Consider the following 16,228-nt stretch of genomic DNA (forward strand, 5'->3'; position numbering starts at 1 on the left):
CTGCTTTTCCCATCCTCACACACACACACACACACACACACACACACACACACACACACACACACACACACATACACATACACACACACACACACACACGTTTCTCTCCTTGTGAAAATATATTCTTTATTGAAATTGATGCTCTAAGTCTCCAGCGGGCGGCTGACCCTCTGGAGTGTATCGTTCCTATCTTGTGTTGCTCGGCGTGAAGCGGCAGATTTACGTGTAAAAGGAAGTGGGTGAAGTGTCGGGGCCACGCTCGCTCGCCGCCGTCCCTCACTGACTCTTGTTTGGACTTTTGATGGACGGCGGCTGAATTTTTCACCCTAGGTTTAACGTGAGGTATGTGAGAGCGGAGAGCCGTCCTGTGATTTACTGTCTTTAACTCCGAAGTGGAAAAACTTCCCCGGGCCGCTGGGAACAATTCACCGAATACTTTTCACTCCATGAAGTCTCTCTCGCTCTTTAACTTTCCTCGTGCTTTTTTTTTTTCTTTCTTTACACTTTAAATAGTTTCTGTTATTGCATAAACACAATCAAAGGAGGTTTCAGACTGCTGCACTGTGAATAAAGAGGGAAGACGTTTGTGCACGTGTAAAGCCAGAAAACTCTCCTATTATCGCCCTCTTCGAAGGACCCGGGGGTGGGAGAGGGGGGGGGTCTGAGATCTCAGGGGGGTTTGTGAGGCTTTGTCTGCTCGGGGGTCTTCCAATTAGATTTGCTAAAATGGAATAAAATCATGTTCAATAATGCTTAGAGGTTTTTAGTGAGAAGTGAGAGGACGTATTCTGATGAATGAAATCTGCAAAAATGTTTGTTAATGTTTGAAATTTAATGTTTGTCCTCTTTTTTTTAAGTGGGTCCTCCTGGGGGGGGGGGGGGGGTCGTCTCTGCTGCCTCATTCAGCATCTTATTTATTATTTCATTGTGTTGTTATGATGTGACAGTGACATGTAGTCCACGCTGGAGGTTTGAGCACCTCCTTTAAAACACAGACAACTCAACATGAGACGCACATAAAACAAAACAGCTGTTTTTTCTACACATTTCACCTCGTGGATCAAAACTCAGCGGCGCACTGAAAATAATAACTTCAGTGCGTTTTGCCTTCAGAGGAAGTTTCAGCGAGCGTCGACAGAAGTCTGAAGTTTGGACGTTATCACACACTGCATTTCACTTTGTGACAGCAAGCCCGTTAGTTTTCTCTCATCCTGCACGTTGTGTGATCATCTCTATCCGCTTTACATTTGACTGGTTCTGTGATTTTTCAGGGTCAAAGTAAAAGCATGAAGAGGAGTGGTTTGAGTAATAAATGTGTGTTTGTGTTTTCAGGGTCAGATGCGGAGGAATCAGTCCAGTAAGTATTTTCTCTGTTTCTCCTCTCTGTCTGTTCAGTTGCTGTATAACTGTATGAAGCGCGGGGAGGGAGGGGGGAGGGGGGTGAACTGAACTGAACAACTTCTCGGTGAGATTTTTCTTGGCACGACGTGTTTTTAAAGAGGTCGTCTTTTTAAAGAGGGAAAATCCAGAGAGTGTAGCCAAAGCCAACACGTCCCCGAGAAAAGGTAAACAAGTGTTCTCCTCGCCGAGCGCGAGCGTGAAGGATGTCTCCCTCCTGCCCGACGAGTAAGAGTAATAGCTAAATTAGCTGTTTATGTTTGGACATGTCACAAAGTATCTCTTCCATCTGCACACGTTGTCAGAGGACATTCAGTGTCTGCAGCAGTAGAAGCACATCCTGGTCTGTGTGCTTCACTCAGCCTGTAATGACTGCAACACACCTGTAGGGGCAAACGCACCTCGTCATGCAACATGGGCAGCTGTAGCTCGGTCTGCAGGGTTCGGTCTGCACGCTCACTTTGTTAGCACTGCCGACATGCACCTGAGCAAGGCACCAAACCAAAGCGTCTCCATCGTAGCTGGAACCAACAGTCAAAGAGGAGACGCTCGTCGATGGCCGTCTCTGTGATTTATCTGCAAATCTGCAAAGGCACCCTGAGGTGCTAACCAGTCGAGATAAATGCAAATACAGTTGTTTTTTTGAATTTGAAAGAAGATGTAAACGGTAACTAAACTGTCACTGTGCAGCTTAAAGAAGAGTTAAAGGTCAGTTATCTTCACAAGCACTGATAGATGTATACTCTACACACACTCAGGGACCACAAGAGTGTCCTCATTAAGCTCTAAGGCTAGCCGTCCTGGTGAGTATGTTTTCACCTTTACCCCCCTCCCCCCCTCCTCCTCCTTCATCTCTGTCCCCTCATCGGAGCCTTTTCGCTGCAGCCAGCTGACACGAGCTAACACCACTGACGCTGTGTCCTCTCAATGCACTTTATTTGTTTGAGGATTTATCATTTTATTTTCTTCCCTCTGGTGCTTTACGGGCTGCTTCAGGTCGCTTCAAGAGAGTCTGTGTGACACTTTAGAAAAAGGGGGTGCAAAGTAAGAAATGCTGGACCTGATAGATCTGCAGAATGACTCTCTCTCTCCCCCCTGTTGTAAAGTGTCACCAGCACATTAAAAACACTTTTTGCAGGATTTTTGGGTGCGATGTTACTTTTTTTTTTTTTTCCTGTGTAAGGAAAGAGGGGAAAAAAAAAAAAAAAGGAAAACTTTGACTCTCGCCCGAATCTCACTGCAAATATAATTCTTTGACTTTTCATGGCAGGCGGTTGTTCTCACTCGCCGAGTCCAAACCTCAGTTGATGTTTTTGGTCGAAGGTGTGATGGAGATCGAACATGACTTTTGGCACATTGTGTTTGAATACCAGCCCATGAAAACCTCTTGTGTCGGGGTTTGGATTTCATTTCTCAGCTGGTGTGAAAGTGTTCTCGCTGTCATCGCTCTGCGTCAGCCTCCGGCTCTTCATTTTTCTGTTTGTTTTTTTTTTTTCATCTCTGCTGCAGGCGATGAGCTGGCGAAACCCAGAGCGCCAACCTCATACGAGTAAGTATGAAAGCGTGCACGGCTGCCGCCATCTTCACCCACGTGAAGAAATCACAGATGTGTCGTATTTCTTCAGTCCATTTACCGTTTGCTTCCCCCCCCCCCCCCCCCCCTCCCCTTTCTTCTTCTGCAGTCTGGCCAACAACGACCTTCTGTCTCTGGATCCGTTCGGTCCGACTCTGGCAGGAAACTCCTCTCTCTCTGCGTCGTCATCAGCAGGTAATCCACCGACTCCGCTCATTTTACCCAGAATCCTTAGAGGGCTCCTGTCAGGCCGTGTGAAGGGCGTTAGAGGAAGCACAGCTCGCACTCAGTCGTGGGTGCTCTGCTGAGCTCATGCTAACAAGAAGCTAATGGTGAATATTGTGACCTTACTTTAAAGTGTTATTGTTGTTTTTATTTTTGGGTTTTGAGCCACATCATTGTTTTTGTTTTTCATTTCTGGAGATGTTTTTGTGTTTTGTTTTGGTTTTTGCATCTGATTTGTTTCGTTTCCCGCTTTTCTTGTTTTATGTGAAACACGACGTCACAGGACGTTCTGAACAACACGAGATCGAAAAAACTAAACAATCTGTGATTAAATTAGAAAAAACTAAGAAATGTGCATCCAGGACTTTTCAATTTTATTTCCCCTGTTGAATCAAACTCATACGACCCGTTACAGCTCTGTTAGATATCCCTTTAAACTCTGGACCGTTTCTCATCTTCTCACTTCTTTACACAGCAGGACTTGTTGAAGAGTTAAAGCAGGGTTGGTCATTTTCTCCAGATCCAGTTTTTAAGATTGATCTAATATTGTCTTTAGGTCCTGACAGAAATTAATAACTCGGGTTCTCTGAAAAAGGAACAAAGAAAATCCATCATCTGTATCAGTTTGTAGGTTTGTAAAAACTTCAACCAATGTCTGCCACGAGGTACCAATCTGATAAACCAATCACACGCCTCCCTGTCTCCCTGCTCGTTCTCTACCTCTTGCTCGCCCTCGCTCAAAGCTCGTCACCGCTGACGGAGTTTATATTGAGAGTTTACTCACCGCTGAATGAGACATGAGACGACGTCGTTTCTACACGATGAAGAGATGAGCCGAGGTCACCTTCTGCATGTAAGAAAGGGGGCGTGGCTTTAGAGGGAGCACAGAGAGGGAGGCGGTGCAGATGGAGCACTGAGGGAATGCTACTTTCAAAATCATGCTAGTTTTCAAAAAAAATGACCAACCCGGCCTTTAAAGTGTAAAACCCCCAAAAGCTTGTCTGGTATTGAAATCCTGACTTTTAAAACAATCGATTTAACAGTGAATCAGTTCTTAAAGAAGCAGGAGGAGACATTTAAACGTTTGTTTAATTTTGTTACTGTTGACGTTTTTAAGGACACAGCGTGGTTCTCATAGCGCCGGTTCATGACACCCCTCTTTAAACGGAGTGACATTAGCACTGACCCGTTGCCTAGGTTAAGCGTAATCCACAGTTAATTGGCACCTAGTTGAGGTCAGCGGGTCGACCCATAAAGCCCACTGGCACGTATGTTGTCAAACAGTGTCTCATTACTGTCAAAGGTCTCGGCTTAAAAGTCAAAAGAGCAGCTCGCAGTGCCCTGATTAGGATACGTGGAGGGACTTACAGGCCGGCTTAGAGCCTGTTAAATCTCTCTGTGTACAGTGAGGCAGCATTAGCAGCTCCTAAAGCACACATGACACATTAAGGTTTCAAAAGATTACACCGTCAATGATTGGACTTTCAGCCACTGATTCTGCATCGTTTATTTGGTTTAATTTGAAAGTTTCGAACAACTTGGTGTTTCATCGGTTTGATTTATGTTTTGCACGTCTCTCGTTAGACCTCGCTTCTCTCTTCCTTTCCATCCCTTCCTCTCCGTCTTTACTGATGGATGACGTCTTTCTGCCGGAGGCTGCAGGTAAAACGTGTGTGCTCGGAGCTTCAAACTTAAAAATGAAAAAAAAATACATCTTAAAAAAAACTCAAGTCAACCGCCTTTGTGCATGCTGTTTTCTATCTTTACCTCGAATGCATGTCAGAGTTTGTGTGAGCTCGACTGTTTTGTTTTTTTCTTACAACATAAATACGTGCAAACAGTTTCAGGGTTGTTTTTCTCTTTTCGTTTTTTTCCCCCCCCAGTTATAGAAGCGCTGTGTGGCTGCCGTGTGCATGGTTATTTATGTAAAGATATAACTCTCCTCCAGCTGCAGATTCAGATCCTCTCTGAGCCTCCAGAATAATCTAAACTGTCCCTGAGTGGGGAAGCACAAACACATGAACGCACGCGTTTAAAACAGAACTCCTGTGGATGTTATCGTGATGGATGTGAGTGAGATCAGAGACACAAAAAACAATTTTGTTCCTTTTTAAATAAAGCTCAGATTTCAATCAGTACTGGGGCTGAAATCCTCTTTAACATGCTGTAAAAATACATATTTTAAAGGGGAATCCTCGTTTTGTTGGAGACTGCCTCAAGTGGACACTCAAGGAACTGCAGCTCTGCATCGGCTCCATGTTGCTGCGTGTGTGCGACTAACTGACGACGGGTTGCTTTTCTGTCATATTTTTTTGTTGTCTGATGAGTTTACGCTCTGTACTTGTTTATCAATCACGTCGCCCCCTTCAGTTGAGACGGCGCAACTACCGGAGCGCTCTCCTCCCCTCGCAGAGAGCCAACAGTCCAAAGAAGTCTCCTTTTTCTCCTCCTCGACGTCCTCGCCGTGGGACTCGCCAGAGAACCCTTTCCAAGCACTGAAGCCCGTACCAGCGAGGGCCCAGAGCGCCCCCATCACCCTGCCCGCCGAGCCCGTCGACCCCATCTACAGCCCGCCGCCCTCCAGCCCTCCGAAGAGCGTGGACGCCTTCTCCTCCGCGTCCTGGTCCCAGTGCCAGTGGATCGCCTTCAGTGATAACTTCGCTCCTCCTCGCCGGCAGGGCTCGGGGTCGTCGGTGAAGGAGCTCCAGAGGCTGCAGTCCGGCTCGTTCTCGGGCAGGTTGAGTCGCCCCCTCGCTGACGACTCTGGAGAGGCGTGCGGCGGAGCTTCAGGAAGCAGAGAGGACGGAAACCCCGCCATCACGGACGCCTTCTCCGGGGTCACGGACAGGGCGATGGCTGCTGCTTCTCCTTCGCCTAAAATCTTCAATGGTAACAAATATGGATGCTCGTGGTGTTTGCCTGAGTTTGGACTTTCTGTTTCACATTTTGTTTGATTTGAACCGTGTGGTTTGTATGATCGGTTTGTTTTATTTGTGATGTTGATTGATTTTGATGTGTTTGTTTACTTTGATTTATTTTAAAGGTTTGCTTTGTCCAACTCACTGCCTGGTTTGCAAAGTTTGTTTTTGAGTTTCTTTGAGTTTCTTTGTCAGATTTGAAAGTGTTTTTTTGGTTTTTTTTGCTTGTTTGTATTTTTTTGTATTTTCTTCCTTTTTATGGTTTTTATGCTTCTTTTTTTTAAGCATGATTGTTTTTTGCATCAAGTTGAATGAAGCTCTCTTGAAACTTGTAAATACTTTTGGTTTAACATGTCAGCCTGACCTATTCAATAGATTTGGTCCAATTAAAATGGGAACGATTGTCGATAAGAAGGTGACGTAGCCAAACACTGGTTTGTAGATTTAGCATATTGGCCTTCACAATCTTTCATTCTTGTAAATAGTGGGGCTGATGCAGTGATATTTTAATCTGTAATTTTAAAAAAAGCATCGATGTGATTATGCAAAGGTCCCTCAAAGGAAGCCTTCTTAAGCAAGAACTACTGCCACTTTTGGTCTGTTTATACGACACGTTCTTCTTCTGTACCCGATTCCGCTGCTGTGTGACTCTCTACAGCCACTAAAATATTCCTTTTGTGTGTGTGTGTGTGTGTTTCTGTGTAGTGCCAGTTCCAAACCGGCCCACGACTCCGCTGACAGCGGGAGCCTTGGTGCCCCCGCCTCGACCCTCCTCCAGGCCCAAACTTTCCAGCGGGAAGCTCACAGGAATCAATGAAATCGTGAGTTTAATCTCTGAAATGTTTATCGGTCTTAAAGCTCCTGTGAGGAATTTCAAGCCCACTAACAAACTCGGTAATTTCTAGATTCAAAGTGTTTTTAATCACCGCTAGGTGTCAGGAAAAAAAAAAAGATAAGAAATACCACCATGTGGATTTTGGCGCCCCCTGTGGTCAAACTAAAAATTCCTCACGGAGCTTTAAAAAATATGCTCTCGCCTTCCTTCAGGTACGGCCGTTCAGCCCACCCAAGACCTCGAACGCCAGCCCTCCTCCTAGCTCTGCCCCTCTCGCCCGGGCAGAGAGCTCCTCCTCCTTGTCCTCGAACGCCTCGCTCAGCGCCGCGAACACGCCCACTGTCGGTGAGCATCCTCAGCCTCTGTGTTTTGAGTATCTCCTTTTTTTTATTGTACTTTTTAAAGTCTCTGTTTCTCCCGTTTCCCACAAGCCTTTATTTCTGCAAAACAATGTTCTGTTTTCCTCTCCTCTCCTTCCTTCCTTCCTTCCTTGACTCCTTTCCTCACAGGAGCTGAGCACACCTCTGCTCTCCCCCTCTCCTCCCCCGAGCCAGAGCTGCTCTCCCTCTCTCCTTTTTTCCTACTAAGCCAAAGTGAGTCTTCCTTTCCGTCGCCGTGTCTCCTCGTCATGCGTGTCACTCCTCATCATTAGCACCTGTTAGCTCTTTGCTAACAGTGATGCTAATCATCACTCATTAGCATCACTGTCAGCGTCATCTCTCCTCACATTCTCTGGGTTTATCTCCTCTTTCCTTCTTTACGCCTTAAATGTGACGTAAAGAGGACGATGTGTTCGTAGCGAAGCTGCCCACCTTTGAGAAGCGATGTGAAACACCTGCAGGTATGATGAACCTTCAAACCAGAAGACTCTCCTCTCTGTTTGTTCCTCAAACTAACTAACACCGGTCTGCCGGACGGGCTGGATCAACATCTGGATGTCTTGCTCTGCCATGTTTCATTCTCACATCTGTCATTTTCTCAAACAGCATCAACGTCTAACATTTCAAATATTTCATTTCTGATGCTTCATGACTTATTTTGACGTGTTAATTATTATTTTTTTGGTTTATATTCTGACCCTCTAATGATACTAGATTAAAAACAGTATTATCAGTCTGTTTGAAAAGTTCAATCAAATTCAACCAATCACCTGCCCCAGGATTTGTGGCCGTGAAGTTTGATCACAATCTCCTGAAAGATTTTTTAACTTGAGCGCTCGGACTAAACGCTGGGCGCTGCCATCTGTCTCTGGACGGCCGGCTGCTGCTGCTGCTGCTCAATTAGCAAAAAAAGAAATATCTGAGAAGTAGAACATTTACAGTGTTTTGACAATTTATTGACATTTTTAAATCACTCGCTCGAGTTTCTGTAAGTGAAGGATTAACAGAATGTGCTGACTCCGAATGCCTTGGTGCCTTGCTGAAATGTAATAACACAATAATTCGATGCTTCCCTGCATGATCCAACCTGTATTTATTTATTTATTTAATTGTATAAAAGTCTGACCTGCAGCCGAAACCTGAAACACTCTCTCTCTTCTTCTCAGGGACATCTCGCGGTCCCAGCCCTGTGACCCTGGCATCCCAAGATGCTTTGCCCATTGCCGTGGCCTTCACAGAATCGGTTAATGCTTACTTCAAAGGAGCTGATCCCACTAAGTGAGTCTCACATGACCTCTAGCTGCTCAAAGGCCCCGACTCGGACCTGCACGCATGCACATTTTTGTCCATATTTGACCTGAGCCCATAAGAGTACATGGTCCTGCACCTCATGGGGCGTTACCCAGCATGCACTCTGCCAAACACAGCACCAAAGGGCTTCTGAGCTGAGTGTTAGCGCCTCTCGCTCCGCCTGCGTGGAATGTTTTGCGTTAGTCTGACACCATTCTTTCAGAGTGGATAACCTACACGAGGCAGATTATAGTCTGGGGCAGAGAAAACATACAGCCGTTTATTGGTTAACTGCTGCTAAATTGCTGCTGTGCAAAAGGCTTATTTATGCAGGGATTAGCAAATGGAACATTTCAGAAGCAATGCAGCGGAGACGCAGTGCGAGGTGGAGACCTGCTGTTGGCTGTAACCAACCGCGGCTGAGGCCGACCGCAGGAGGAGCGAGACTTTTACTGGATGCAGAACGTTTTCAGAAACTGGATTTACAGAATATGAAACATGTCGACGTATGTGGGGGAAAAAAAAGGAAAAAAAAGGGGGAGGACGAAGGTGTGTTAAACCTGAGCCGGTTCGTCCACTATCAGCTCAAAAACCCGAAACGAGTCCCCTCGAAAACATTTAGCTGAATGTGAATCTCCTGTGCATGTCCGCTCAGGGCTCTGCTACTTTTCTTTTACTTAGAAAAACAAAGTTCAGGGCTGCAGGTGGCTTAAAGGTGGGGGTTTAATTCCCATGTACGGCGGCACAGGTTCAAGTCAGACCTGTTTCTTTCCTACATGTCATCTCTCTCTCCCCCTCTCCCCCCTCCCTCCCCTGGTTTCCTCCTCTATCCACCGTCCAATCAAAAAATAAATAAATAAACCTTTAAATTAATATATTCGTACGAGTTGATTGGATTAAAAAGTGGACAGAAATGATCATTATGAGACGTTTAACTCGTACTCGCGTGCTTCTCATCTTGCAGGTGCATTGTGAAGATCACCGGAGACATGACCTTGTCGTTCCCGATGGGCATCATCAAGGTGTTCACCAGCAACCCCTCCCCCGCCGTGCTCACCTTCAAACTGAAGAACACCAGCAGACTGGAGCAGATCCTGCCCAACCAGCAGCTGCTGTTCAGGTGAGAGCGGCGTGTCGATGTGCTCAGAGAGCGGCTGGAGGCCAAAGTGAAGAGCTGATGACGAACGGTTGAACTGTCGGGAGTCGTGGCTTTGCTACCAGCGAGGAAATGTAATCTGCGTCAGCGAGAGGAAATTCAATTAGCTGTGTGACATAAAGCTATCATTACGCTGTCAGGGAAGTATTTTCCAGCGGCCGGCGTCTGCACGCCGCCTCGCCTCCTCTTCAGTACAACTTTTTTATACGTGACTTTCTGTGCTCATCGCTCAGGAAGATTTAACACAGAGATAATTATATCTGCAGAGGTCTCCTCCGCCACCCTCATCCAAACAAACATGATGATAAGAACTTTCAAATAAGGGAATTCTCATCTATTTTCCCGGTTTCTCTCAGTTTTCCAAAGACAATGCGTCTCTTTTCATTGAGTATGATGTTGCATCTTCTGTAATAGAAAATGACTTATCAGGTCCAAATGGAGCTTTAAAGACTAAAACAAAGGCAGTTAATAATTCAGCATCTGGATCATCCCCCTCTGTGTGTGTGTGTGTGTGTGTGTGTTTGTCTTTATGCAGCGATCCTTCCCAAAGTGACTCAAACTCCAAGGACTTCTGGTTCAACATGCAAGCACTGACGTCCTACCTCAGGAAGGCCGCGGATCAGAATCCTTCAGCTTCCTACTATAACGTGGACATCCTCAAATATCAGGTGTGTGAGCCCGCGCTGAGCCAGGAAGACTTGTATACAAATACAAGAACTTTAGATTAAGTTCCACTCGCGCTGTAGTCTCTGTGCAGATAAACTGTAAGGATGTTTAATTTTAAAGTTGGACAAAATGCTCTTGTGCTGTGTTCAGGTCCAGTCTGACGGGATTCATTCCACCCCTCTCAACCTGGCCATTTACTGGAAGTGCACACCGACGACGTCGGACCTGCGGGTGGATTACCGATACAACCCCGAGTCCATGGCCTCACCGGGTCCGCTCACAAACATCCAGGTCTTAGTGCCCGTTGACGGAGGAGTCACCAGCATGCAGTCGCTTCCCAACTCCCTCTGGTAGGGAGCGCTGCTTGTCCTGTAAATGGGAAACATTTATTTTTTTAATTTATGCCGGTGGCTCAACATGTCCTTTTCTTATTTTAGGAATGCAGAGCAGAACAAGTGTTTGTGGAAGCTGAGTGACATCTCCGAAAAGTCAGAAAATGAAGGTAAACAATCCTTTTATCTTCTGTCTGCATAGACCTGAATCATGTGTAAGCTTTCTGAAGAAAATGACTGTATTGTGTTTGTGTTTGGCCCCAAGGCGCCGGGTCCCTGAGGGCCAAGTTTGAGCTGTCCAACGGCCCGTCGAACCCCTCCACCCTGGCGGTGCAGTTTATGAACGAGGGGAGCACCCTGTCAGGAGTGGACATGGATCTGCTGGGGACGGGATTCAGACTTTCTCTGAACAAGAAGAGATTTGCAACAGGTCTGTGGTCCCCTTTATCATTTATATATACCTCATACTGCTTTATTTAAGGGAGCCCGACCAATCCCTATTCCAATACCGACAAACCCACTGTGTGTCCCGTTGTACAAAAGTGAAGCCAAAATTACATTTAGCTGTGTCTGTAGCTTTAAATATGTAAATGAGCTGTGTCTGACCACGCCCCCTCTCTGGAAGGGCTCGGGTGTACTCGCTGCTTTCTGGCTCCATGTCCTATTGTTTACGGTGAGAAGGCAGACTCAGAGGGCAGAACAAACACCTAGCTGTGGGAGTGTCACCCACCTGGGGGAGGGGCTACTGCCCTTTGTGATGTCATGAGGGGAAAATCTCCAAACGGCCTGTTTGAGCACACATTTTCTGAAAAGTGATGCAGGCAGGAGGCAGGGGACTTTTCTCATCATTGGTTGGGTTTGTAGACAGACTAGAGACTCATGTTAGAGTTGGAGAAACATGGTGAGCATTTTTCACAATAGTCTTTAAAAAAAAGTTTCTATAAAGGTGGAAATCCTAAAATGTATACGCAAGTTTAGCTAAAAAATGTCTGGGTTGACTCGTGTATCTCTCAGGCTCTAAGGACGAATCGTTTTGTTCTTCTCTTCAGGACGTTATATGGCAGATTCCTAAATGGACCCATCACTCTGGTTTCTCAAGAAAAGAAAACAAATCTTGCTTGACACAACTCTGCGAGGATGCTCCAGAACTCCGGATCCATCCGAGCACAGATCGGCAAGCGAGAATCTCACTACAAAAAAAGCAGCACTGAGTATTGAACACTGTTTAAAAAAAAAAAAGAAAAAAAAAAAAAAACTTAAGACGAGCTTTCAGGAAATGTGTAGATATGAATGCTTTCTGATCAATTCACTTCTGTATAGTCTGAAAACATTTTATGGATTAGATATAAATCTATATTGTATTTGAAATCATGAAAAGAAAAAAACAAAGAAAAAAATGCACTAACAATCTTTTCCGATGCTCCTTCTTGCTCCTCTTTGTATCCGTCTTTCACGAGCCTTTCAGGAATATAAAACAAATCCACGTCTGCACGGCAGAGAAGAAAAGCTTCCTCTCTCCAATCTGTAAATATTAACGCAGAATTTTCCGCTCGACCAGCTCTGACTCAACTCAAATCAGTTTTGTTTACTGGTTTTCCTCTCTTCCTTTTCCTCCTCACGATTTGTCGTTTTTGATCATGTGCAATGAAGCGATGAAGGTGGAATCTGTCTTAGAAACCGTACTCACATACTCGACCTTTAAAGAAAAAAAAACATCCAAGTGCTTTCAAACAAATGCAAAAAAAAAAAGAAGAAGTCTGACCTCAGTGCCTCCTCTTATACTGTGGTTCAATAAGCAACAAAAGTGCGTCAGGGTTTTACCCTCGTGGGTTTTCCAGATTGAAGTCACTCTGCTACAGAGGTATTTTTTAAATTAACAATCACCTCTTCGGGGGGGTCTCTGATCGGTGCGGTCTTTTGGGATGTTTTCCCCGTGTGAATTCCCTTTTCATTCATTTTTTTGTATTTTTTTTACATTTTGAAGCCCTCTTCATAAAAAAAAAAAAATCAGCCATTTTTTGACTCCTAAACATTGCGTCAAATGTTAGCTGCAAAACAAAGTCAAGGGATGTTACCCATAATCCAACGTGCAACCTGTGGGGGTTTTTTGAAGAACTGGCTGTGTTATTTTTTTAATGAAATTGTTGTGCACTAATAATGGAGAAATGTGCCACAGTCCAACTTTTTTCTGTATTTCTTTTTGTACGCTAAAGCACAGTAATAAGAAAAGCACCAACAAATGTGCCAGACGTGTTTTTTACTCCGATATTTTGGATGTTGAAGGGAAAAAAAAAAAAAAGGTTTTTACGACCCCAACTGTCTTCCACGAAATGAATTAATCATGCTATGCCTTCTGTGATTGATTTTTTTTTTTTATACATCTTCTTCTACTGGACTCTCATCCTAACTTGCAGAAGACTGTTCGCACAAAAAGGCCAAATCAATGATGGAAATGCCTTAAACACGACTACTCGACGCAGAGTAATCCAGCGTTCTTCACTGTGGTTTACAGATAATGTGGCGCAGCACTGCCTTTTTAGATTACCAACCTGTCCTGCCTCTTCCCAAGTGCATGCTGGGAAACAACTCTTGAAACAGCACAAAAAAAAAAAAAAATGGAGGGATGAGACTGTGTATACGAAGTGGATTTAAAGCCTCTTCATTATCCGTTTGCAAATTGTTTAAACCTTTTGAATCTGTCATATTCTCACCGTTTCGCCAATCGTTGATGAATTAGCTCATAACGATGGATATTAAAATCTGGAGGGAACCAGGCCCTGTTTTAATGCGAAATCTGCTGAGTCACAAGCTAGCTAACGTTAGCTATCCCTTGCCGAGCTAGCATACTATTCAGCACTGAGTGGATCTTTGACTGCCATCTAAATGGTGCACTGAAATCTCTATATTTTTTAGCTAGCATACATGACTGTTAGCTTACAATACAGTTAACTAGTTAGCATTATTTATCACGAGTTGACTAAACTGTTAGCTAGCCCTGAGGTATGACTGGGCCGTCAACTAGCTGGGCAAAGGAAGAAATACAGACTAGCTAGCTTAAAGTCAGCCTACATGATCTTTGCGTCTGTTACGATGGTCACTTTAGGCGGATTTGGCGATCACAGAGCCACGAGACACGACGCAGACTTAACTGTACAGTATTCTATGCTAATGTTAGCCTGCATATGACAGCGTTGTCCCTCGTCGGCTCGTCCTTGTTTTCAGTGTCCATTTTTGTGACAAATCAGATGTAAAGCTGTGAATGGACAATTATCGTCATCATATCGCTCATGTTAATTCCATTTGCAAACGTTGATCAACACTAAACTGCCTTACGATAGAATTTAAGCCACCCGTCCTGTGAGCTGTGTGGACGCAATGAGGTGACGCATTGTTCTCGACTCCCTCGTGAGAATACGGTTTCAATTACCCGTTTTAAAATCTATGGTACGTTACAACGTTGAGTTCATTTATTTAAACCAATGGCTTCGTCCACTTGATATACACAGTCTATGAAGACGGATGGATGGAGGGTCGCCATATTTGGCTCTTGGTGCTTCATTCTTGCCTTAACTTATGAGGGCTGCTGTCGTTGTGGTTGCTATGCCACTCCTTTTATGGAGTATCTCTAGCTGTGTCGGACATTTACAGTACCATGTATTCGTCCTGAAATGGGTTCAGGTGTTGGATGTCAGAGGATTAGTTGTTTTGAAGCGTTGACCTTTAAGGGCTGGAGTTTCATACACGGAGCATCATGTGGCTACCTGAGCTCTGAGTTCAGGTTTTAGCCAGGGTAAATATATGTAACAAACATTTTTGTAGTGGTTTATATTATCCTTGGAGGACGCCGCTAAAGACTCAAACGTTTAATAAGAATTCAGAGGAAGACGTTTTTCCCTCAGTGGGTGAAATGTCCGTTAGACTTACATTTTATATTTGTCTTTGAACCTTAATCGGGCAGTTTTTTGAAGGTTGTTGAGTGTCCTAAAATCGTAGCACCACACAGTTGCACAGTGAGAATTTAACATGTCGCTCTCTATTTTCTCTTAATAGTCTCGATCATAGTTTGTTTTTTGTTTTTTTTCGCCAGATCAGCAAAAATGTGTTTAAGATTAAAAAAAAAAAAAAAAAAGCACACATTTCTGTAATCATGTTCAGTCTTAGCAAGCTGGTTCTTGCTGTCCCGACAACACTTTCAAAATAAACTCGACAGGGCTCCTTTCTCCACTTTTCTCTTTCTGTCTTTATATGTTGTATTAAAACAGACTTTAAAGAGAGCAAAATTGTGTAAATGATTCTCATAAATTGTAAATTTTTACCAATATCACAGCCACTTTTTGTCTTTATGATTTATCATCGTGCCTGTATTAAATGTGTAATATATGAATATATACAAATATATTAAAATGACTAAGTGTGTTCTGAGTGATTTATTTCCCCTGGCATTTGTACGTCTCAAAAATGCCATGTGGGGTTTGGAAAGAAATATCTGGAGTATATTAGAGTTTCACATTCGCAGTAGAACAAACAGTTTTTTACTCTTTTTGGCTGAGTTTTTGCTCGACAGAAGAATTAGGAGGACCACAGTCGATTGTACTTGTAAGCGAACAAAAAACCAACAACATGACTCAGTGGAAAACTGGAACGCCAGACTCTTATCATCAAATCTCATGTAAACACTTGATCCCTTCTCTGAGGTGACAGATGGCAGCCTCGCTTTGGGAGACATTGCTGCTCAGTGAAAATGTTCCACCATTTGAAATTCACCCAGAAATGACCTGAATTGATGAAAACACTGGGAGGGAGAGAGAGAGGTGAACTGGCCCTTTAAAGCCCTCTTAATCCCCACTAAAATATTCTGATTTTTACAGAAAAGTCGGAGATTCAGTCCTACAAGATCAATAAAAATCAAAGCAGTAAATCTATCCATTGTTTTTATTACGATCACCTGTGGTAAAAGGTTTGCAGGATGATGGAGCCTGAAACAAAGCCTGAAGACACCGCCACACATGTGTTGCCAATAATGCGATGTTTGGACTGCGAGGGACCTCGTGCAGCGCTCCGCTCAGGAGGATGTTTGCATGACTGTGCATGTACGATCAGCACCTTGTGCAATGTTTCCACACTCGAGTCACGCCTTGTGTCCGTCAGTCTGAAGACCTCCTCCTCGCCATCTGAGCCGCCTTTTTGTTTACAGCCACATGTGAGAGCCATCAGCGTCCACGCTACTTTTCCGCGTCAGCCTCACTCAGATGAAGACGAAGAGATGTGAGGGTGATGATCCTCTCAAAGGCCAAAGAAAGATATGTGAGCTGAAGTCAAATACGAACCTATGGTCGTCCGTGTGTGTGTGTGTGTGTGTGTGTGTGTGTGTGTGTGTGTGTGTGTGTGTGTGTGTGTGTGTGTGTGTGTGTGTGTGTGTGTGTGTGTGTGTGTGTGGTCTGTCATTTTTCACAAC

General features: G+C 44.4%; 1 protein-coding gene across 7 annotated transcripts in view; it reads left to right on the forward strand.

The window, feature by feature from the left end:
* The window catches only part of fcho2 (FCH and mu domain containing endocytic adaptor 2), a 38,625-nt gene extending 26,097 nt beyond the window's left edge, over window positions 1–12,528 (forward strand). Inside the window, exons 15-29 of one of the 7 annotated variants that reach the window (XM_079364465.1) lie at window positions 1,333–1,357; window positions 2,908–2,947; window positions 3,081–3,166; window positions 5,567–6,085; window positions 6,820–6,935; window positions 7,162–7,294; window positions 7,459–7,542; window positions 7,731–7,790; window positions 8,496–8,607; window positions 9,584–9,739; window positions 10,311–10,443; window positions 10,592–10,791; window positions 10,879–10,943; window positions 11,039–11,203; window positions 11,823–12,528. In XM_079364465.1, the coding sequence (XP_079220591.1) occupies window positions 1,333–1,357; window positions 2,908–2,947; window positions 3,081–3,166; window positions 5,567–6,085; window positions 6,820–6,935; window positions 7,162–7,294; window positions 7,459–7,542; window positions 7,731–7,790; window positions 8,496–8,607; window positions 9,584–9,739; window positions 10,311–10,443; window positions 10,592–10,791; window positions 10,879–10,943; window positions 11,039–11,203; window positions 11,823–11,845 (1,917 nt within the window). In that variant the 3' untranslated portion in view covers window positions 11,846–12,528. The remainder of the gene's footprint in view (window positions 1–1,332; window positions 1,358–2,907; window positions 2,948–3,080; window positions 3,167–5,566; window positions 6,086–6,819; window positions 6,936–7,161; window positions 7,295–7,458; window positions 7,543–7,730; window positions 7,791–8,495; window positions 8,608–9,583; window positions 9,740–10,310; window positions 10,444–10,591; window positions 10,792–10,878; window positions 10,944–11,038; window positions 11,204–11,822) is intronic. The other 6 variants (XM_079364466.1, XM_079364467.1, XM_079364469.1 and 3 more) reach the window with 6 other exon arrangements.
* The last annotated feature ends 3,700 nt before the right edge of the window (window positions 12,529–16,228 follow it).

The sequence above is a fragment of the Symphodus melops genome (genome assembly GCF_947650265.1).
Source record: "Symphodus melops genome assembly, chromosome: 16".
Classification (NCBI taxonomy): Eukaryota; Metazoa; Chordata; class Actinopteri; order Labriformes; family Labridae; genus Symphodus; species Symphodus melops.